Source organism: Delphinus delphis, chromosome 14 (assembly GCF_949987515.2).
Source record: "Delphinus delphis chromosome 14, mDelDel1.2, whole genome shotgun sequence".
In the NCBI taxonomy this organism is placed as follows: Eukaryota; Metazoa; Chordata; class Mammalia; order Artiodactyla; family Delphinidae; genus Delphinus; species Delphinus delphis.
Window position 1 is genome coordinate 36866044 of NC_082696.1, and position 23411 is coordinate 36889454.

At 38.9% G+C, this 23411-nt stretch overlaps 1 protein-coding gene across 4 annotated transcripts in view; it reads right to left on the reverse strand.

The window, feature by feature from the left end:
- NKAIN2 (sodium/potassium transporting ATPase interacting 2) overlaps positions 1–23411 on the reverse strand; it is a 990407-nt gene that overhangs the window by 147005 nt on the left and 819991 nt on the right. For all 4 annotated transcript variants that reach the window (XR_009521933.1, XR_009521934.1, XR_009521932.1 and 1 more), the window contains one exon: positions 4652–4852. Coding sequence is in view for 1 of the 4 variants with exons in the window: in XM_060030017.1 (XP_059886000.1) it covers positions 4652–4852 (201 nt within the window). In the remaining 3 variants the exon portion in view is untranslated. The remainder of the gene's footprint in view (positions 1–4651; positions 4853–23411) is intronic.

The window sequence follows — 23411 nt, forward strand, 5'->3', positions numbered from 1 at the left end:
ACACACTTCAGCAACGTCTAGAGAAACACCATTGTGCCATTCCCAGCACAACCCCAAGTCAACTTAGATAGAGGCAGTCAAAATTTTTGCAAATTTCTTCACCAGTGGTATTCCTAGGCAAGTCTTAGCAAGCCAAATGGCCAACATATTATATATCATTAACTGGAAATAATTGGAAACATCTGTGACTCTATCCATCTGAAAGGCATATATTTTACTTTCAAAAGTTTTTGGTACCACGATATGTTGAACAATGATTTCTATCATTTCCAGCACTCTACAGAGTACAGAGTTTTATGAATAGGGAATAGATATAACTGAAGCTGAAACTGGACAGTGAACCTAATTTTTGGCTATGAACAGGGCACCAGAAACTTTTCTAAAGTTTTCTTCCCTGCTAATTTGTACACAGTTTCTAAGCCATTTTTAATGGCTGTAGGAAAGAGTAAACTTATTTATATTTTTACCAACATCTTCTACTGGTCTCTTAAATTAATAGTCAACCTGCTATGAACTTATAAGTGTGTCAGAAGTAAAGGAAATAAAGAAAAACAAAGCCTGGCAATTTTGGTTGGAGAAGTTCATATAAAATTTAGAGATACTGGTCCTCTGGAGGTAGCTGGAGAAGAAAGGGATTAAGTATTTGCTTTTGTTCCAATGAATTATTTGGAATTTTAACATGTTTCAAAATAAAAAGTTACTTCAGTTAGTACAATAAAAGTTTCCCTTAATGATTCATTTATTTACATTTCTTTGTAAAACATACTCCCTCTTCATTGTGTTGGTTATAGGAAGTAAGGTATAATGTGTGTGCATAACAAACATGAGGTATATATACCTCCCTTCCCCTTACCCATGGGAGACATAGCTAATTAATCACGGCATTCTTTGCTACTGAAGAGAAGTCTGAATTTTAGGGTTTCATGAATCTGTTATCTATCAGCTGATGCCGGCATGCAGATTTAAGCCTATTTCCTTTCCTTGGTACCAGAGAAAAACTTAGGTCAGCATGTCCACCCTCCCCACTTACTAGCTAAGAAATCTTGGGAAAGGCTTTTAATCTGTTCTGCTGCCCTCACAGGACTGTTACACAAGTGGAAAGATTAAATTCCCATAAACGCATTTTGTAAACTGTACAGTTGCAATCACACATTGTTTGAAGAAATAAGATTAATTGTTTTGTAATGTAAACAGCACCATCTCTTCAGTTAATCTCTTCCTGGGCTCTTTCCATACATATTTATTTTATCTATTTTGTAAGTGCAGTTTTTTTTTATTTTTGGTTTTATTAAAACTATCCACACCTGTATTCCCTTTGAATGTGATATCTGATCCTAACCAGAAGAAAATGCTGCTGGAGGAGAAAGCTCTAAATCTCACACCTGGCTCATCATTATGGCGCTCTGGCAGTCCTTTCTTCTCGGCTGGAGGCTGTGTGATTAATAACCCCTCTTCCCAATCATATGGATATAATACTCGTCTTCCTTTGGCTGGAGATGGGAGATATCTTATAAATGTGTGACGCACATGGGGGCTTCGTGATGCTAATTTCAAAATCAGCTAGGAGTTGATTGGCAGAAAACCGAACAATGGGGTGACAGGTGTGCTGGGGGTCAGGAATCTGTGAAAGAGAGGCTGAGTGAGGGTGGAGGAAAAGAGCTAGAGAGATTTGGAGTTAATCAAGAGCAGTAGCTGGGACAGCAGCCGTTTATGAAAGCAGATCTAAGCCAGATATCCTGGAAGAGAGGGCAGCTTCAAAGGCTGGTGAAAACAAAGAGAGGTGTGGGAGTTTAGCTGACTTCACAAAAAGCAGGATGGAACTAAGACGCCAAGATGATGCCATAAATGGCACAAACGTATTCTCTGTGTACCACATTCCCGAAGTGTGCCTGTCTGCCCCAGGTTTGTACCCTGAGGAACCACGCCCATTTCTGATTATGACAGCCTCAAGGTCAGAGACGCTCTCATTTGTTTCTCTAGATGCCAACAGGGGACATGCACTCAGGAAGTGTTCACCGGACTAGACGGAACTAAACATTGGATTGTCAGGAAGTTGATTTGGGTAACACGAAAAGGGGAGAAGCAGAGAATCGAGCCACAATTTCACCCCTTAAACATGCCAGCAGAAGTGATGAGGATGACTACAGGAACGTTTAGTTGGAAGGCTTCCAATAACTAGGCGGAGCACATTGTTCAAGATAAGCCCCATTTTGGTTTGCATTCTAAAATTCTAGTTAAGATGTGCTAAGTTTTCTGCATAGCAAATGCTTTCACCCCAAGGCCAACTAGATGATAACATGTCCAAAGACGGAAAGTGTGTTGAAACTTTTCCAAAAAACTGGCTTGGGTATCTGTTGCTGACTTACTCTCTCAGGTGATCCAGTCAGCATAGCAAAAGAACTACCCCGGAGAGAAGAACAGGTGGAAAGGGGAGAGGTACGGATGCCACATCCTGTGATGGCCTGCCCAAACGATTGCCCCACTCAACCGGGGGCAATGCAGACAGGAGAAGTGAGAGCCAGTAGCTTGATATATTGGTCACATCTGCTCTTAGGGACACTTCATCCATCTTCTTTGCACTCTAGCCACTTTGCCTTTACAGATGGTTTTTACTTATGTAAAAATATTTTTTCTTTGGGCAGTATGACAGACTCAACACATGCTTCCGTGTCCAAATGTATTTCTTTAGCAAATTATCTGCAAGCCAAAATTTTATGTGGGGTTTAATAAATCTGTGAATATAGTTTATATATACACACTTTAATTCAAATAACTCTCTTAAAATAGTCACATTTAACTATCCATGCACACAGACTATATGTTTACATCATCCCTGTTGCATAAGTAGAAGTTTTCCAAAAATTCTGGGTACAGTAGAAAGAGGGAGTTCCAAGGAAGGAATATTACCTCTAAAACTCCTCTCTAACACATATATGAAGGCATTTAATCTGTCGCCAAATACCAGAAATATTTTACTTTTCCCCTGTGAGAATGAATACTTCACCTAGATGAATTTTAAACAGTGAAATGACTACTTCCATCCCATCAAATCTATCTTTACTTAAAAATAATCAAAATGAACAGTTTTAGAGTTTCAAACTATTAGAGAAGGTTTTTTATTTTTGTTTTTTTAATTAAGAAGTGCTTCAGCTTGGACATATTCAAGGCAGGTCACTCAGTGCTTTAGCCAAGAACATAATTCAAATATTGTGGAAATAATTTATGCTACTCTTCAAATATTTACAGGTCTCGCGCCTTCCTGACCAATTTGTGATTGTGTAGGACTGTGTGTCTAGTTCTGGACGATGAACTATGAGCAATGATGAGCTTCTCCTCCCGAGGAGGAGCATTTTAGTGCCATTGTAGACACTCCAGATCTATCCTTGCTCTCTGGCACGGCAACCCGTGATGATTGAGATGGTGGCTGTGTCCCTAGCCTTGTTTCCTTAGTGACAGTGATTGGTAAAACTTCCTGCTGACCCATGAGAATAAACCTTTGTGTTTTTTAGTCACAGAGACTTGGGAAGTGTTTACTAGCACAACATGCAAAGCGCATTGTGATTATATATGCGTGTGTATGTATATGTTTATATACATGTATTCCTCTTTTTTTTTTTTTTGCGGTACGTGGACCGCTTACCACCGTGGCCTCTCCCGCTGCGGAGCACAGGCTCCGGACGCGCAGGCTCAGTGGCCACGCCTCACGGGCCCAGCCGCTCCGCGGCATGTGGGATCCTCTCGGACCGGGGCACGAACCCGTGTCCCCTGCATCGGAGGCAGACTCTCAACCACTGCGCCACCAGGGAAGCCCTATTCCTCATTTTAAAATATCTAATAACTATATATTAGTTACATAACCTAATACACACACTCACATAGTTTCTTTTTAAATTGCAGAAGAATTTTACGTGAACCAATTGGTGCCATTCTACCCAGAATATTTTATGTCTTGTTATCTAAGAATTGTGAGTTAATATCATTCTGAAAGTAAAGAAAGAGGCCACAAGCAGATTCTACTTGTATTGTTAGTTTATAATTGTTAGGACGGTGCACCTCAGTTGCAGATCTACATGGAGTCTAAGAAAATGTACGTAGATCTGCACATACACAATCTGTAATAAATAAATGGAGACATGTATAATCAAGTTGAATGAATAACTTTATGAATCCCACAAATAACTTTACGAATCCCACAAAAGTGTGCATTTAGCTGTAGTGAAAGTTCTTCAAAAACAAAGGAGTTATTTATAACTCCAACTGCCTTCTTGTAGAGGGAGGGTTCTTCATTGACATAATACTATGAAAAATAGGGGCATGATAGTCTAGAAGTGGAATTTATAGAAAAGCTGGATTGTTTTGAAAAAGGTGGGGGGGTGATAAAAAGAGATGGATGGTACCTAGGGTAAATCTAAGAAGAAGCTAGGGCAAAGGGAGAGGGGAGTTCCCAGAATTAGCAGCACAGCCAGAAAGAAGCACTTGGCCCACAGCACAGCCTGGTTTAACCTGACACATCCCTGTTAAAAGTGGCACTGATTAGGAAAAAGCACAGAGCCACATTTTACCCACGGGTTCCAACTGTGTGCACTGAGTTTGCACAGAAATAAAACAGTTCCGGAAGCACTAGAAGGAGTGGTTGGCTGTCGACACTTACTGCGAGGACAATCTGGAGGGAACTATGAGCCACTTCTATGTACTGGTACTCCAGAAAACACCCCGAGACCGTGATGTAGCGATGGTCTTCTGGGGCCCAGTCTGGGGCAGGTGTCACTGATGTCACCGTACATCCTGGTCCATTCTCCATCCACCAAGATCGGTGCATTGAAATATTAAAAGTCAGGATAAGGTCTGTTTCCTGCAAGAAGGCAATTTATAAGGATGAGAATTACTTTGTAAATGTTAGTTAGCTTATTCGGACTGAATTGCTTTTGAGTTTCCCATTTTGAAATGTAGGTTTCTTCCCCTCCCCTTGCTGTATTTTATAGGCAGAAAGGTAGCATCTAAAGTCAAACTATCAGTTCCACCTGAAAATTATGTCTATCGATTTCATTTGTGAAGGTTTGCCTGACTGCAGTGATACAAGTAAAAATACTTATTAGTAGAATTGTCAGACTGACATTGTTACACTGAAAAGTCTTAGCTTTTAGGACTTGTAAATATTACAAAGGGAGTGTTTTAAGCTATTTTTATCAAGTGCAGTTCATCTTCAGCCTGCTATTTTCCTCTCCCTCAGAATATTTACCTTTTGCACATTTTAAATGTTAAAACTGTACATCAGTTTGGCAAAATTTAACACAATAATGTGGTTAGTGGTTAAAATATGTGAGAACTTTACTTAATAAAACACATTATTTCTTGTCCCCCCACCACTTATTATTGTTTTAGAAAATCAGGATCTTTTCAATCTTGCCAACTCCTAATATAAAATTGGTCACAATACTTCTTAGAAAGTATCATCAGCAAATTATTGCACGGTGAAAATAGTTAAGTCAACAACTCTTTAGATGAGGTTCAGCGTGTTAGGTGATGTGCAGCTACAAATGGAATGATGGTAGTTTCCGCACTAGTGACCTTGAAATCACATACACAGATGTGGAGCTGTCAATAGCACAGGGACGAATGTTGTTTTCCAGGAAGAGAATGCATCAAACACATCCTAGTATTCAGCAAGTCTAACAGAGAGGATCAATGGTGGAAAAGGAATTATTTCAGTCTCAGTGATAGAACCTCAAGATAATAGATGCCAACTACTCTCATGCCAAAATGAGGTACCAGATTGACCAGACTGATCCTGCATAGGAAATATTAGGACATATTCACTTAAACTGAACATATGAAAGGGCTGAGCATAAGTGATCAGGGAATTTGGAGACTGGAAAGAGTATTCCTTCGGAGAGTGCTATGTTATGAGTCTCATCATCTCCATAAAGTGGTGGTAAGAGAGGGGGTAAGGTCTCTTCTCTTCAAGCCTATTGAGAAAGGCTTCAAAGTATCCCTTGGAACCTGGGAGATACAGGAAACTGGTTTCTGACTCAGTCAGAATAAATCTCAAAATAAAAGCCTGTGGCTGGAGCTACCTGCTAAGTGGCCAAGAATGTCTTTTTTATTGCATTAGTTGATTTTTGAATAGTGAACCAGTCTAGTATAAATCCCACTTGGTTGTGGTGTGTAATTATTTTTGTACATTGTTGAATTCATTTTGTTTGAAAACATTTTGTTAGGATACTTGCATCTATATATGTAAAAGGTAGTGTTCTTTTCCTGTATTTTCTTTGGTTTTGGCATTAGGTTAATGCTACCTCATAGAATCAGGAAGTTTTCCATCTGCTTCTGTCTTCTGGAAGAGATTGCAGAAAATTGGAATAATTTCTTTCTTAAATGCTTGGTGGAATTCACCAGTGAGCCCATCTGGGCTTGGTGCTTTTTGTTTTGAAAAGTTATTAATTGAGATATATATATATCAATTCATTCAATTTATTTAATAGATATAGGCCTATTCAAATTTCTTCTTGTGTGAGTTTTGGCAGATTGTGACTTTAAAGAAATGTGTCTATTTCACCTAGGTAATCAAATTTGTGGGCATGGAGTTCAGCTCTATACTGAAGTCTGTCTTCTCTACTACAGCAGCTAAAATAAAATTTATCTTGCCACTTATAACAAGTTTCCAGTGCAATATTTTTCTTAACAGCTCTCATGTCTTTCTCTTACCTCGTTTGCTCTCTTATTTCACAGAGTACATAATTCACGACTTTCTTAAGAATAGGTGAATGATTTTAAGTCTGAAGTGTTTTTACCCTACTTTTATATTAATTGACTGATATTTTGGATGGATATGTGCTTCTTGGTTGAAAATCTTCTCTCAGAACTGGGTGGCTGTTTCTCCATTATCTTCTAATTTCCATTATTACAGTTAAGAAATCTGATATCATTTTGTTCCCTGTAATTTTTTATGTAACCTGTTTTCTTTCTTTTGGTTTCTTGCATCTTTTTGTTTTAACCAGTGAAATATTTCAAAAACATCAAAAAGTATAGAGGATATTATAATAATACCATTATACCCACCACTCAGTTTCATTGAATCTTATGTTATATTTGCTTAAAGTCATTTTTTAAATAAAATTTTATACATGTAAATGATGCTTCCTCTGTAGTCTTCCTAAATATGATTTCCCCCTTCTCTCTCCACAGATAGTTACTATCATGATTTTGGTGTCATTATTCTCATGAAAGCTTTTTGTAGTTTTACTGAATATTTACATAGTTATTAATAATACAAAATGCTGGTTTTTTAGGTTTTAAAATATATATATACTCTGTAACTTACTTTGGTTCCATGTTATATTTTTGAGGTTTATTGATGTAGAAAATCTTTTTAGCTTCAAGTTCTGAAATTCAGTAAAACAGTATCTTGATGAGTTTCTTTTTCACTTAGTTGTAGAGCATCTGGAGGGACTTTCCATCCAAGAGCGCTTTCCTTCCATTCTAGAAAACAACCTACATTATATCCTTAATTGTTCCCTCCCCTCTACTCTTCTGTGTTACTGCAAGAAGCTCCTATTAGTCAGACATTTGTCTTTCAGGATTGATCTGTTACATTCTTATTTTTTCTTTCGTATTGTTCATATCTTATATTTCTCTTTACTCTCTTGTAGATTTTCTTTACCAAGTCTTCCCAAACTTATATTGAACTATGGCTTTAATTTTTAATATTTGGAACTTTTAAGAGCTAATTCTTCTCTAATTGTTGCTTTTGTATAGTTAATATATTTCAGTTGTTTCTTGGCTATAAATTTTCTTATTCTCTGAATACTTATTCTTTTAAAATTGTGTTTCCTACTTTGTTTTTGCTTTATCCAAGTTACTTATTTTTACTAAATAAGTAAACAGATAAGTAGATAATATTAACAGTAATTATCAAGGATCTACTATGTGCGATAGGCAATGTTCCTAACTTTGTGAGTGTCCATTTGGGGGTGAGGTAGATGGACAACAAATACATGAACGTATCAAAATGTCTGTGTAGTGATTAATATATGCAGAAATATAAGCTCAAGTAAAGAAATAGAATAACCAAGAATTGGATGATGGGGAGTGTAACACAATATTAAATATAATAGTAAGAAAAGATGTCTCATTATTTTGTATTTGCACGAGTTCTGAATGAAGTATAGGAGTAAAGAGAGCAGATATGGGGAAAAGCATTCCAAGCAGAGAGAATAGCCAGTGGGAACGCCTGAATATTTTCTATTATGTTTATTTTTGCCTCTGACTTTCTTGTTGGAGCTGTTCCTTAGAAGTCTTTCACAAAAGTTGTCCTTTCATACCAAAGAGAAACTAAAACTTGGTTGGCAGTTTGTCATGCATTAGTGGGCTGATCAGCTGGTATCCTTCACATATGATGACTGAGCAGGGCCTTCCAAATGCTAGGTCTGTAGGGATTGGTAGGACTTTGTTCTGGGTCTTCCACTTTACTTATGGGGTATACATCAGACCACAGCCTCCTTGGGCTGAACTGGGGAGGAGCTGATGCTCTTGCTACATAATATGCAGGCTTTTTTTTTTTCAGCACAGTATTTAATTTAATGCTCACGTATTCAGAAACTTAACTCATGCCTGCCTGTGCTTCAAGAGTCTTACCAGTCCAGAGGAGAAGCCTCGTTGCATAGACTAAAGGAGGTGCCTCAGGGCAGTCTAACTGCCCTTTGCACAGATTATTCAATTCATTTGCATTTTTAATCCTGTACCTCACATACACCTTCCACTTCTAAATCCTGACTTTTCCAAGGGTTTTATGGGTCAAATCTGTACATTGGAACCCACTGCATGATCATAAGTTTTAGGTTTTTCCATTTTGCTAAGTCATGTGCTAATCCTCTACTTTCTATCATCCAAAAACTGTTGACACTTCTTGTCCATTCTCTTTTTACTGTGTGTTATCATTTTTTTATTCTTTAATACCACGTGGTGGAGTTTCAGGATGAAATGTAAGTAAGTACATATATTCAACCAGTGATCATTAACTGGAAAGTTTCTGGCATTATCTTACATTCTTATTTAGTTTCTTGTGGACATTTAAACAAAAGGTCTCTGTGTAAGCATAAAATAATGCACACATAAGCATGTGTGCCTTATTTTAAGCACAAAATATAAATTCCTGCTTGTAAAATAGACAATCGAAAGGTCTCCTTAAGTCCCCTTAAGTGCAACAGAAATTCCTGAGCATGACCTGCTCGATGCATAATCAATAGGTTATTTAATTCCCATATATTTTGTGATTTTGAGTTCAAAATTATAAGGACTTTTGAGACAAAGAATAAGTCTTGATAGCACAAAATAAGGCATAAAACCACAGACCAAATCTTGTATATTATCAATGAATTCACACTGAAAAGGATACAAGATAGGCTCAGAATTGTAAGATTAAAAAACTTTTACATCTAAAAAGACTTTAATAATTATATGTCCAGAGTAGTATAGTGTAATTTGTATCAATATATTTATTCATCTCTCTTAGTAACTATTCAAAAAGTTCAGATTAAAGGACCCCATTATTGGTCATGTCATTTTTCAAAATAGCAGGGTCTGATATATTACATGAAAGCTGTTATTAGCATTAAAAAGTTGTTTCTGATGGGGTTGTATGTATTCAGGGCAACACAAGAAGCCTAACTGCTCAACAAATAATAAGCATTTGATAATTAAAAAAAGAGCATTGAAAAGTAAATGAGAAAGTGATACTAGTCATGTCTGAGAATTTCAACAAAAAGCTACAATTTACTTTCACAATTTATGGCATTTATTGCATAATCTATTCTAATAGTAAACAATCGATTCAATATTGCAAAGATTAGAAGGTGGAGGTAAGAGTGAGAAGCTTTCAGTTGCAGTTTAAAAAATCTGAAATATTTTCTTAAATTTCTGGAGTTTTCTATTAGTTCTTCTTTTGAAATAATAATATTAAAAATTGATACTCTCGCTTTTATAGATTGATTAGTTAGTATCTGAAAGTATAGAAACTATGCTTCTTAGTAAATGGCAATTAGGTTATAGTTATCAGGATAGTTACTAACAAATATTAATTATTCATATACCATATGCAAAATACTCTACCAGGCCGTGATGATGAGAAGAGATGTAAGATGCAATCTCTAACATTACAGGACTTATTGTCTCTTTTGGAGGGCAAGGTATAGAGATAAAATGTAACAATAAAAGGAAGCATTTGATAAGCACCTAATGAGAGGTGTGGACAATGTGTGTCTGGGAACTCGGAGGGTGTGATGCCTGTGGACTCTGGTGGGGCAGCATCTCAGAGATGGGAACTCTAGCTGGGGTTTAAAGTAAAAGCCAGGTTAGATAGATCCACAGCCTGGGGGGAAAAGACCATTTTAACTGGCGTGGACCAAATAATCAAAATTGTAGAGCTAAGAATACTTGTGTATTTAAGGACAAGTAAGTAGCCTTATTTTTATGAGATGAGAGTTTTTAAGAAGGAGTAGTGTGTAAAATCACTTCAGAAAAATAAGTTGAGGACAGACTGGGGAGTGACTTAAATGCCAAACCAAACATCCTGGCTTATTGAAAGATTTTTGATCAGGGACAGGACATTGGCGCTATCAAACATGAACAGAGATATATTACAGAAAACATAATCAAGGCTCCTGTAGGATTGGGGTGGACAGTGCAGGAAACATGTTGTGAGACCAGTACAGGTGCTGTGTTAAAAATAGTCACGATAGAGGTGATCACACAGATGCTATAAAATCCAAATGCTCCATCTTAATCACCCTAGACTATTCTGCTGAGTTCCCTAAGTGTCCAGGGAGGTGAGACCAGGATCACCTCAGAGTAATACTTTATATTATTTTAATACTCTCAGAGTAACAATGGGAACAAGTCAACATTACATTAAAATATACTTCTGGTGCTGATATTAGAGGAAGGCCAGGCAAGCACATTGAATGGTAAGAAGCAAACTTTAACAACAATAAAAATACGCTGGAAGGTCAAAATAGTTATATTAATAAAAACATGTGCATTTAGACATTGGGACTAAGAAGTAGTTAGAGAACCCTGTGATTGAATGGCATCCTTAATTAGCTGAGGATGCAGGAGTTGGGATAGTGAGGAAGGCTATATTTGACACCAAGAATCACTTATTCTCAATGAACTCTTTTTTTTCTTTTTTTTTACAACCAAATATACACTGAGTTAAAGTTTATAAGATCATCAGAAAGCATTGTGTTATATCTCATTGCCAATATCTATATGTGGATACTAATTCATAGGAAATTCTGAAAAATTCTTTAGAATTTTCACAGCTTATTTCCAGCTGGTGAACTTAATATTCTAACGTTAAACATAGCTGTTTTCTTCTGTTAATACATGCTTAAATCTATGCAAACCTGCTCATACATATAAAAACCCTAATGCCAAATTTATCCTGGTAACACAAGAATTAGTGAAAGCAAATCATATCGTTCAAGATGCCAGGAAGAAGGAGCTAAGAAAATATGGTTTTGAAAAGATAAGCAAAATTACAAATGCACTTTATTTGACAAGTAGAATGAATGTTGCATATATAGGAATGCAGCGTAGAACATAAGGAAGTTCATATCTACCAACTCCAAAATCCAAAGTTGTAATTCATCCTACTATATGATAAACTTAAGAAAAGTAGATGGAACATCAGAAATATATTTGTGCCCCTACTTTCTTCTAGAATCCTTAACTATGGGTAACTTTGCTAAATGGCTGATTATGGTTCATAATTCAACATGACACCAGAGGTAGTGTTAACTCCAGTTCCTGGCTCCTGTCTTTAGTTATTCAAGGAAAAATCAAGAAAATATTTCTGTGAGCATGAAAAACATTACAACCATTCCTCTAAAATCAATGAGGAAAATCTGATATTTGGATTTATAAAATCTAGTTTTAAAAACAAAACGTGTTTCCTCCCACTATGTGGAAAGATTCACTAAAGAGGTAGTACAAAATGTTTCAAGTTCATTGCTATTACATGTTTTCATTGTTTCTTGCCTGAAAACAGGTTTCTCATGTCTGTGTTGCGACAAAGGCCATTATTTCACTTTTCTAAATCTTATCCTAATTGCCTCCTTAGTCCAGATAAATGTTTTACGTTATTCTACAACTGGTCTGCATCCTGAGCATTGTTGCAAAAATTACATTTTAATGAAATCCTCCTCAATACTTCTTATTAACATCCTGCATTTATCTCTGTATTTAAATTAATATTTTGGGCTACCCATTCTAAGCTTTTCCTGATTAATTCCATTCCTTTTTTGAGATCATAATGTTATAACTGGTGTGTATGTGTGTGTGTGTATATATGTGTATATATATATATATATATATATATATATATATATATATATATAGAAATTATCTTGGTCCATTGTTTTCTTCTTGTGGGAAAGGGTTATGTTAAGCCCCAATATAGTCACTGTTCCTGCTTAGGAAATACATATTAACTCTAAGCTAGAGAAGAAAGTCTGCGTTGGAAATACAAAGAATTTTGTTTCAAGGTGATCCTTGTAATGTTCTGAAAGAGCTGTGTGGAAGGAAGGAAGAGGAGGGAGGGAGGGAGGGAAAGGAAAGGAAAAGAAAGAAAGAATTCAGAAAGGAAGCTGCCGTGCTGTTAAAGTTAATTGAACCTCCAGGCTCAAAAGTCTTGATTATTTTTTTACTTCCAAAGTTAGGACTCATCAACCATGAGTGGGATCTAAGTTTGGCAAAATGAGTCTTCTCTCCTCTCTTTCACACCCTTTCTAGCATATGCTAGAGGCAGAATTTTCTCAGCTGGTTACAATAATGCAAGATCAACTTCTCACTGACTTTATAGTTTTCGATGTACTGAAACCTCTTCAGGCAGCTTTTCCTGCTGTTTTCTCACTTTCTCATTTGTTCCCACCCTGCAGGTATCTTTTCCCATTTTGTGAGTGTTCCTTTCCCGTCTAAGAGCTTTGAAAAGAGATCTGCATTCCCTCTAGGGGCTTAGGGACACAAAGAACAGGTTAGCTATTTCAAGAGAAGATGTTACTGCCATTTTGGCACTCATCTGAAGGCCACCATTTCCTTTGTTTCTAAAGTACATTTATGTGGATTTTTTTTTTTTTTTTTTTTTTTTTTTTTTTGCGGTACGCGGGCCTCTCACTGTTGTGGCCTCTCCCGTTGCGGAGCACAGGCTCCGGACCTGCAGGCTCAGCGGCTATGGCTCACGGGCCCAGCCGCTCTGCAGCATGTGGGATCTTCCCGGACCGGAGCACGAACCCATGTCCCCTGCATCAGCAGGCGGACTCTCAACCACTGCGCCACCAGGGAAGCCCCCACATTTATGTGGATTTTTAATTGGCATGGAGGCAGAGGTGCTGATGATACTGAAGGCTTGGTGACATTTCAGGAACACTGAAATGTTCTCCTCAATGGTTCCCCACCATTACTGCCAGTCATTATCCCACCTATGTGTGCAGCCCACCCCCCCCACCCCCCCCCCCACCCCCGTCCTGACGCTATCATTTTCCCAAAATTGGAAATGCTGACTTGGATAGTATCTTCACTTGCCTCCAAAGATTTTAACTTGTCAACAGAATTGAATTGGGAACCCAATCACATTTTGATCCATAGTTCAAAATGTCTCTTAGTTAAATTTATTACCAGAAATGCTAATAAAGTTTTATGTCCTTTCCTTTCTTCATTCATTCTCTGGGAGAGAATAATGCATGGGAATATGACCCAAAATGGTAGCAAGATGGAGATAAGCGAAGCATTAATGTCATTGATGCTGGACTTTAGAGAGCCATCTTTCAGTTATTGAGAAGGACCATAACTAGAGATGCAATGAAATACTAATTAACAGAAAATTTCTCTATAAGACCTCTTAAACCTTTTCATTTTGAAGATGTGTATTTCCTAGTCCATTATAAATTCTTCAACTTACTGTTAAGTTTGAGAAAATACATATACTGCAAAAAGAAAGGAAATAAAACTTTTGTATTTATTACCTAGACTATGCCTCAAGAACACTTAGAAGGAGAGATTATTATCCTTATTTAACAGAAGAAAAAATGAGGCTGAGAGTGCATATATAACTGCATCAAGTTATTTTTATTAAGGATGAAACTAGGTTTCAAACCTATTTTTTGTCTGAATGCACGCCTTCCAACTAAACCTTGTTGCCTCTTAAGGAAATACTCTTGGCCACCTAATCAATCATTGCCGAAACACCATATTTGGTATTCTTTAGGAGGATGTTCTAGAAGAAAACCCAGTGGACTCATAATTCATACAATTTATTTAAAAAATTTCTAAATGCTGTTCAGAAACCTACACAGCACTATAAAAGACCTGGACGTGTCCTCTTTGGTGGTTTGCTAATGCTAATCCAAAATTCATTGTACCCTGAATTTACAGTAGAGGTATATTAGCCATGCATTTAGATGAAGGATATTTTAGTTGTACTTTATTCTCATGAGAGATTTTTTTTTAAGTGGTAAGATATGTCTCTTGTCTTGTTTTATCCTGGCAAGTACATAGATCAATACTGTTTAGAATTTGTGGAGACAAATATAAATAAACCTCTAAGTCTAAATAAAACACCTTTAAGTATGTACCTATTTCCTTTGGATTGCTTCCAAAGAGCTCTTTGCAGCTTTTGTAATGCACAAGTCCTAGGGGCTACTGGTGGAAAAGTCACTGTCTAGAAGAAAACACTGAGAAATAGAAAAAGACTCCTCATTACTTTTACATAGAAAGAACACTTAGTTCCTCTGTCTCCTTTACAAAGAGGGGATATTCTTCCCCGAAGTGTAAGAGGACACAGAAGTAGAAGTTGGGAACACAAATGTGGGGAAGAAACAATTCAATAATTTTGTTACAGTGGTGAAAAGGTGAGGATGAAGTGAGGTGGTGAGCAGGAGAGTAGTTCATTCTAGAAATGGTGCTGATGTTGCAACAGCATCAGTCACAACTCAGTCCTTCTTATTTATTTATTTATTTATTTATTTATTTTTTTGCGGTACGCGGGCCTCTCACTGCTGTGGCCCCTCCCGCCACGGAGCACAGGCCCTGGACGCGCAGGCCCAGCGGCCGCGGCTCACGGGCCCAGCCGCTCCGCGGCATGTGGGATCCTCCCGGACCGGGGCACAAACTCGTGTCCCCTGCATCGGCAGGCGGACTCTCAACCACTGCACCACCAGGGAAGCCCAGTCCTTCTTATTTAAAAGATGTGCTTCCTTCCAACTCTTTTTTCCCCTTCACTTGCCTACAGAAAGGCATCATTCTCTATCAAAATATTCTTTTCTATTTATTGACGATTCTCTTCTATTTATTGACGATTCTCTTCTTAAGAGTACCAAAAATGAAGTCTTGTGAAAACGAATAGTTTAATAATCCCCCATCCAGAAGTTCATAGCCATAAGCCAAGGGGCCATTTGAATTTACATCTTACACCTTAGCATGTCCATTGTCGTATAATCTTAAGTTATAGGTGGATTTTGTTAAGCTACTTCAATAAAGGAGTAATAAAGTAACTGGCTATTTTCCTGCAGTGGACATAAGAATTGTGTGACATCTAATCTTCTCATTCACCTGAGGGATCTTTTACAGTCTCCTGGTCAGACTGTTTTAGAGTTTGCATCTGAAGACAGACACTGACAAAACTGCATCCTTTGTCCAAGGTACTTGCAGGGTCTAAAACTGATGTCCTATGAGGAATTTTGAGAGAATTTAGGTTGAATTGTCCGGAAAAGACTAAAAGAGATTCTTATAATTGCCTTCAAATATTTAAAGAAATATAAAATAATCAGAGGGATCAGACTCATTTATATTTAACTTCAGGGAGAAGCCAAAGATTCAAGCTGATGAATTTATCTGGGAGGTAAGGCAGACAAACCTCAAAAGATTAGAAATGTTCCCAGAAAGAATGGGTGGTGTTCTGAGTAATGAATTCCCGTAGCTAGTGGTGTCCAAGCAAAGGCTGGATGGTCCTTCAAGAGTGAAGGCTACACTCAAAACACAATCTCTTCCCTCAAAATGATTCTGTGATTATATGAATAGAGAGAAACTAAAGATCATATGTGACATGATTATCCATTGCCTAGGTTTATTCAGTACCACTGAAATAGGGGAATGTAAACTTCTGAGTATATCACTCTATCTAGTTCATATGAAATGACTTAGAAAAATAAGCTGTAATTTTAAATCTACCAATGACTAGTTTATGCCCAGCTGTTAATAATCTGCCTCTATTGACAGCTACTCATGTTAGCTCTTCAATATACTGCACTATGCTGTAGTTGACAATGATTATATATAAATTCTCAGCACCCGGCACTTAGAGAATCTCTTTAGAAGTATCAAAATCACTTAAATACTCTTGTGAAAAGGAGCAATTTTAATAGTTTTTCACTAATCAGTGATTGTTCACGGTTAGAACCAAGAGAATGACTTGAATTTATACAGTGAATCTGAAAAGGTTCCTACAAAACTCCAGCAATTTAAGAATTTAATCTAGTTAGAATATCATAAAGGTTACTTCCATTATAGACTATAACTACATGGGTTTTTTTTTTTTTTTGCTTTTTGGGGTTTTTTAAATTAAATATTCCTTTATTGCTGAAAAATGCTCACCAACACCTGAGCCTTCAGCGAGTTGTAATCATTTTGCAATAGTAACATCAAAGACCACGGATCGCCACAATAAATCTCATCACAATGAAAAAGCTTGAAATATTGTGAGAATTACCGAAATGTGACACAGAGACACAAACTTAGCAAAAATAGTGCCAATAGACTTGCTCGATGCAGGGTTGCCACAAACATTCAATTTGTAAATAACGCAGTATTTGTGAAGCACCGTAAAGCAAAGCACAATAAAACAAGGCGTGCCTGTAGTTAAAGCCCTACATGTTTTGGGGTTTTGTGTCTTACACTTGTGTTCATATTGAAAACAAAATTTGTTCTCAATGTTTTTGTCAAACAGATCCCACTAAGACCACCATGTTTGTTTTTCTCAAGTTTGTTTTTCCCCTATGAGAAGATCTCTTCACAAGCAAGGGCACCAATGGCATTTCTTTTGGGTGAGTCTCTTAAAAATACATCAGAGAGAACTTTCAAGCACATATTGTGAGTTGACCCTCTGGGTACTCATGATGTCTCTCATTATCAGCATCAGAACATTATTGTCCTACCCATGGCTGGATGATTCCTCAACATTGATAAAACTCTACCATGGAATATCATAGACCAACTTTGTTGATCACTGAGCATGTTTAATGAATTTTTATTTTACATTATTCTACTGGGTTTTCTTCTCCATGTAAACAGGCTTTAGTCTTCACTAGCTCTTTAAAAGCACCATCATCAAGCCCACTTATAATGATTGTCCTTTGCCACACCTGGCCTTGTCTCTCTGCCATGGTTTCAGTAGACTCTACTTCAGTGAGTGTGCATCAGAATCACCTGGAGGGCTTGTAGAAACAGGCTGCAGGGCGCTACGCCCACAGTTTCTGATTGGTAGGTTTGGAGCGTGGCTGAGAATTTACATTTCCTAACAGGTTCCCAGATGATGCTAATACTGCTGATTTAGGACCTCACTTTGAGACTCAGGGCTCTACCAGCGTGCCTCATACTGTTTGCCAATTTTCACAGCTAGAGGCACTTAACGTCTTGATTCTGCCCCACGCATGTAGGAAGGAATACAGGCCTTTCATTGGTTCAGTACAACGTAACTTTACCACGGGTTTGACGTGGGTAGCAGAGCTGAGCGTTTGCTGAGTTTTCCAGCTCCCATCCTTCAAGCCTTCCTGGATTCCTTGGTGGACACACTATTTCTTCTGAGACTAGGACACTTGGATTTTCCTTGCTCCGTTCCTTCTGGAAGCTGAAGGTGAGCAGTTAAGTTCACTACCCACATCTGGGAATCTACCAGGTTGCCTTCTGGACATTTGTGACCTTATGCTCCCTCTGGCATTTTTGTTTTGCCTGCACTTTCTTTCTGTGGCTTGTTGTTAAGACTTTGAAGTTTGCCTTTTCTGTGCCAGTGAGTCTAGCGTCCTAGGTCTGGCATTCCCTGACCCGACTTCAAATACCTCAGGCTACCTTCATCTCTGCTTTTCAAACGTGGATTATTTATTCAGTTGAACAACATTGTTGCTATTCCTGTGACTGCTGCCTATTCTTTTGCTCTCTTGATTTCTATATGTGTTTCCAGATCCCTCAACCCCGAGCTCCATCTGCCTCATGCTCTGAGACTCAGTGCTGGCTTGGTCTTTTTCCTCTATGAATGATTACGTTTCTGGTAAGATCATGCAAGTTGGCCGGAAGGTTCTAATGTCACCTACACGCATGACTTAGACCCAAGTAAGTCAACTATATTTTTTCCTTTTTAAACCTGTGTCAGGGAGGTCTCTGGGCTTGTTATGCAAAGTGTAGTCTGAGGATCGGTGGCTTTCAGCATTTCGGGGTGCTTGTTAGAAGTGGTGAGCCTCAGGCTCCACCTCAGATGTACTGAGTTAGAATCTGTGTGTAACAGGAGCCCCAGGTGATTTTCATGCACATTGTAAAGAACTGATGTATGGTATAGAGGCTATAGGAGGAACTGCTGCCACCTGAGACTAAATGGAACTCTCAACCTTACCAATCACTTTTCCAACTTCTTTATCACCACTGATGTAATTTTACAAACCTGTGTTGGGTGAGTTTCCCACTGACAGTGTGAACTATGACCAACAACCCATGATTCTGCAGGAACCCAGAGTCTCTCTGTGTACGTCTCACATTTGTTGTTTCTTGGGATTTCTCTTGCACAAAGCCTTTTCTACTGTGTCAACATACCAAGGGAATACTTCTTCATGCTTTTGGCCATGATCTGATGTGGGCTTAGATGACAGGCAGCCTGAGGGTCCAGGGTGGATGAATACCACTCAAGTTCAACAATAAATTTTAGGTGCTTAATGTAATGCTGGCCCACAGTAGGTGGCCATCCAAACATCTCTCATCAGCATTTATTATGGAGAAGATGTTATCGGTAGATCAGGCTGGGTGAACTAACTCCACCCCAGAGCTTCTGTGGTGGATGGGGCCGGCAGTACTGGCCTGGACAGTGACCGGTGAATGGCCTTGTTGCCAGCAACCCATCCCTAAAGGAGCAATGCTTCAGGCAGTGACTGAGTCCAAAAGTCAGGTCCAACCATTGCAGGGAGGGGGCTAATAAGACACATACAGAGTGTCAGAGCCTCAGTCGAGACTGCCTACCTTCAGGATAGGGCTACACCCCAAAAGGAAGAAATGGCCATGTTAAGCTGGAGACCCAGGTGGACACGCCCTTATTCATAAGCAGTGCCACAGAAAGAACATGGGTTCTATCAGTAGAATCACAAGCTGGGTTTGTGTGACCTTGAGTAGTTTAACCTTGGATGGTCTTCCTAGGCAAATGTCCAGGATCTAATAGGGGACTCATAGTAGATGCTTAGTTCAATGGTAGTTACTATTACGTTTATTGTAGGGGGAATCATATTCTTATGTGAGCCTATGGACCTGAGGGCTACTCCAGGTTCTTTGAATTCTGACCAGATTGGTTGGAAGGTTGGGTAGCTAGTGTAGTTCAGGATCTGAGCAGAAGGCAGCATGTGTGCTCAAAGCACAAGTGCTTAGCAGGGTATATTGGAGGACTTTTTTTTTTCCCCTTTCCTCTTTTGTGCTCTTTTGTAATTTGATGACTATCTTTAGTGTTGTGTTTGGATTCCTTTTTCTTTTTTGTGTGTTTATCAATTATAGGTTTTTGGTTTGTGGTTACCATGAGGTTTTGGTATAGCAGTCTATATATATGTGATTGTTTTAAGTTGCTGATCTCCTAATTTCAGATGCATTCTAAATATCCTTCATTTGTACTCTTCTCCTTTCACGATTATTTGTTTTGATATTATATTGATATTTTCATCTAATTGTTTTGTGTGTCCCTTAACTGCTTATTGTGGATGCAATGATTTTATTACTTTTGTCTTTTAACTTCCCTACCAGTTTGTGTGTGGATGATTTCCTATCTTTACTGTAGGTTTGCCTTTACCCATGAGCTTTCCCATTTCGTAATTTTCTTGTTGCTGGTTGTGACCTTTTCTTTTCTGCCTAGAGAAGTTCCGTTAGCATTTGTTGTAGAGCTGGTTTGGTGGTGCTGAATTCTTTTAGCTTTTGCTTGTCTGTAAAGCTTTTGATTCTCCATCAAATCCTAACGAGGGTCTTGCTGGGTAGAGTATTCTCGGTTGTAAGTTTTTTCCTTTCATCACTTTAAATATATTGTGCCACTCCCTTCTGCCCTGCAGAGTTTCTGCTGAAAAATCTGCTGCTAGCCTTATTGGAGTTCTCTTGTATGTTATCTGTTGCTTTTCCCTTGTTGCTTTTAACATTTTCTGTTTAATTTTTGTCAGTTCGATTACTATGTGTCTTGGTGTGTTCCTCCTTGGGTTAACCTGTATGGGACTCTCTGTGCTTCCTGGGCTTGGGTGACTGTTTCCCATATTAGGGAAGTTTTCAGCTCGGCTTGGGTGACTTTCCCATATTAGGGAGGTTTTCAGCTCTTACCTCTTCACATATTTTCTCAGGCCCTTTCCCTCTCTCTTCTCCTTCTGGGACCCCTATAATGTGAATGTTGGTGTGTTTGACATTGTTCCAGAGGTCTCTTAAGCTGTCCTCATTTCTTTTTTCTTCTGTTCTGTGGTAGTGATTTCCACCAATCTGTCTTCCAGCACATTCATTCTTCTGCCTCATTTGCTCTGCTATTAACTCCTTCTAGTGTATTTTTCATTTTAGTTATTGTATTCTTCAACTCTGGTGTTCTTTATATTTTCTAACTCTGGTGTTCTCTATATTTTCTTTATATTTTCTAACTCTTTAAATACTTCTTACAACTTCTCACTATGTGCATCCATTCTTTTCCTGAGTTCTTGGATTATCTTTATGATCATTACTCTGAACTCTTTCTTGGGTAGATTGCCTATCTCCACCTTACTTAGATGTTCTTCCAGGATTTTATCTTGTTCCTTTGTCTGGAACATATTCCTTTGCTGTCTCATTTTCTTTAAGTTTCTATTTGTATTTTTATGTCTGTGGTAGGTTACATTTCTCAACCATAGAGAAGTGGCCCTCTGTAAGGGATGTTCTATGTGTCCCGGCAGTACAGTCCCCTCCTGTCACTCAAGGGCCAGGGAAGAGCTGTTCCAAGGGTAGCCTCTGACCTGAGTTTACAAACTCAGTTCTGCAGCTGCAGGATTGTAGTTTTCTTGCTTCTAGTGTTTGCCCCCTGGAGGGTGAGGTTGGTCTAAGAGGCTTGTGCAGACTTCCTGGTGGGAGGAGCCGATGCCTGCCCTTTGGTGGGTGGGGCTGGGTCTTGGCCCTCTGGTGGGCAGACCTATGTCAAGGGGCTTGTCTAGAGGTGGCTGTGGGCTCAGGAAGTCTTTAGGCAGCCTGTTTGCTGATTAGGCAGCAAACACGGGGGCCCTGTGTTCCTGACCTGTTGGTTTTTTTGGCCTGAGGCTTACCAGCACTAGAGCCTACAGGCTGTTGGGTGGGGCCAGGTGTTGGTGCTTATGACCCAGGCAAGATGTCCGCCTTCAATAAGAGTTCATATAGATGGCACTCTCCAATATCTCTGCCATGGCCACTGGTGTCCATGTGCCCAGGGTGAGCTATAGCTGCCCCCAACCTCCCCAGGAGACCCTCCAAGACCAGCAGGTAGGTGTGGCCCAGGCTCCTATGAAGTCACTGCTTCTGCCCTGGGTCCTGGTGCCCATGAGACCTTGTGTATGCCTACCAAGAGTGGAGTCTCTTCTTCCCCTAGTCCTGTGGAGCTCCTGTACTCCAGCCCTGCTGGCCTTTCAAGCCAAATGCTCTGGGCCTCCTCCTCCTGATGCCAGAACCCTAGGCTGGGGAGCCTGACATGGGGCTCAGAACTCTCACTCCTGTGGGAGAACTTCTGCCATATAATCTCCAGTTTGTGGGTCTCCCACCTGGGTGGTATGGGATTTGATTAAATAGCAAGTGTGCCCCCGCCTACTGTCTTGTGGTTTCTTCTTTGTGTCTTTGGACATAGAATATCTTTTTTTGGTAGGTTCCAGTCTTTTTTATTGAAGGCTGTTTAGCTAGTTGTGATTTTGGTGTTTTTGTAGGAACAGGTGAGCTCAATGTCCTTCTACTCCACCATTTTGTCCTTCTGGGCCCTACATTTTTTTTTCCCTTAGGTTTCTTGTCATGCCTCCGAGAAAGTCTGAAGCAGACTGGAGGACCTAGGCTTCAGGGTTCTGCCTGACAGTGAAGTTCCAGGGCAGCTTGTGCTCCAGTAGTCTTGGGAGTCCTCATAAGCACTGGGACCAGCAGCAGCAGTGGTGATGAGCGACTCTGGTCTCTCTGTAGTTTTCAGGGTCAGTAGAAAATGGATGGATGAAGGTATCTAGATTCCAAGGTTCTCTCTTTTTCTTTCCCATAGTTCTCCCAGAAATCATGAATTGAACTCTAAGAAAGCAAATTGCTTGCATGAAATAGATTTTTGGTCAGTTACAATAGGTCAGAATGGAGGAAACTCCTTGCCTGCCAGAAGTTTTCCAACAGCCAAATGAAAAGATACACAGGGCGAGATCCCAAAGGAAGGAGCTTCTGTCCTTGTGGAGTTTGGGGACCTGCATAATGGCATGCAGAAGCATTCTGGTTTCCCAGTCTGGAAGCCTACATGGTTTTGAGTAACTTTGCACTGTAAAAAATTCAGTCACAAAAGAACTGAAATTTATTGTAGATCCTTAGGCTAAATCCAAACCTGACATATCTGACTGCTTTCACTCTAAAATGCTGTAATTAATTTTTCCTGGTGCTACATCATTGTCACTTAGCATGGATTGAAGCTTTAGTTTTTATTAACTAGGGAGAAATCAAACTATACAGTTGAGTCCATGTTAATCATTCTCCATAAAGAGAGATGTATGTGTCTGTCTGACATCACTGAGAATAAGAAAAAAGTCAAGAGTAAAACTATTTCACGTTCAGGAAAATTTTGAAAGAGCTCATGTAACTCATAGCAATCACTTTTTTTTCTCCTGGTCTAAATTATCCAGGTAATTATGTAATTTCTCTGCTCTGTTTACCAGTGGAAACTAAGATGTTAGGGCTGGTGGGAAAAGTAAAAGACGGTGAATAAGAAAATTGAGGTCATGGCCGTGGGCATCATTCTCTATATTGCTTTCTCATTGTATAATACAGAGGAGATAATGAAGATCCCTTTCCAGATAATTGAGTACCAGAGAAATATAGTTGGAATTGTTACCTTGAATGAGGATGAATTTGGTCTTAGTGGTAAAACTCTGTAGGATATTGAAATAATGAGATTTCTGACAATTTGTAATAATTAACCATTT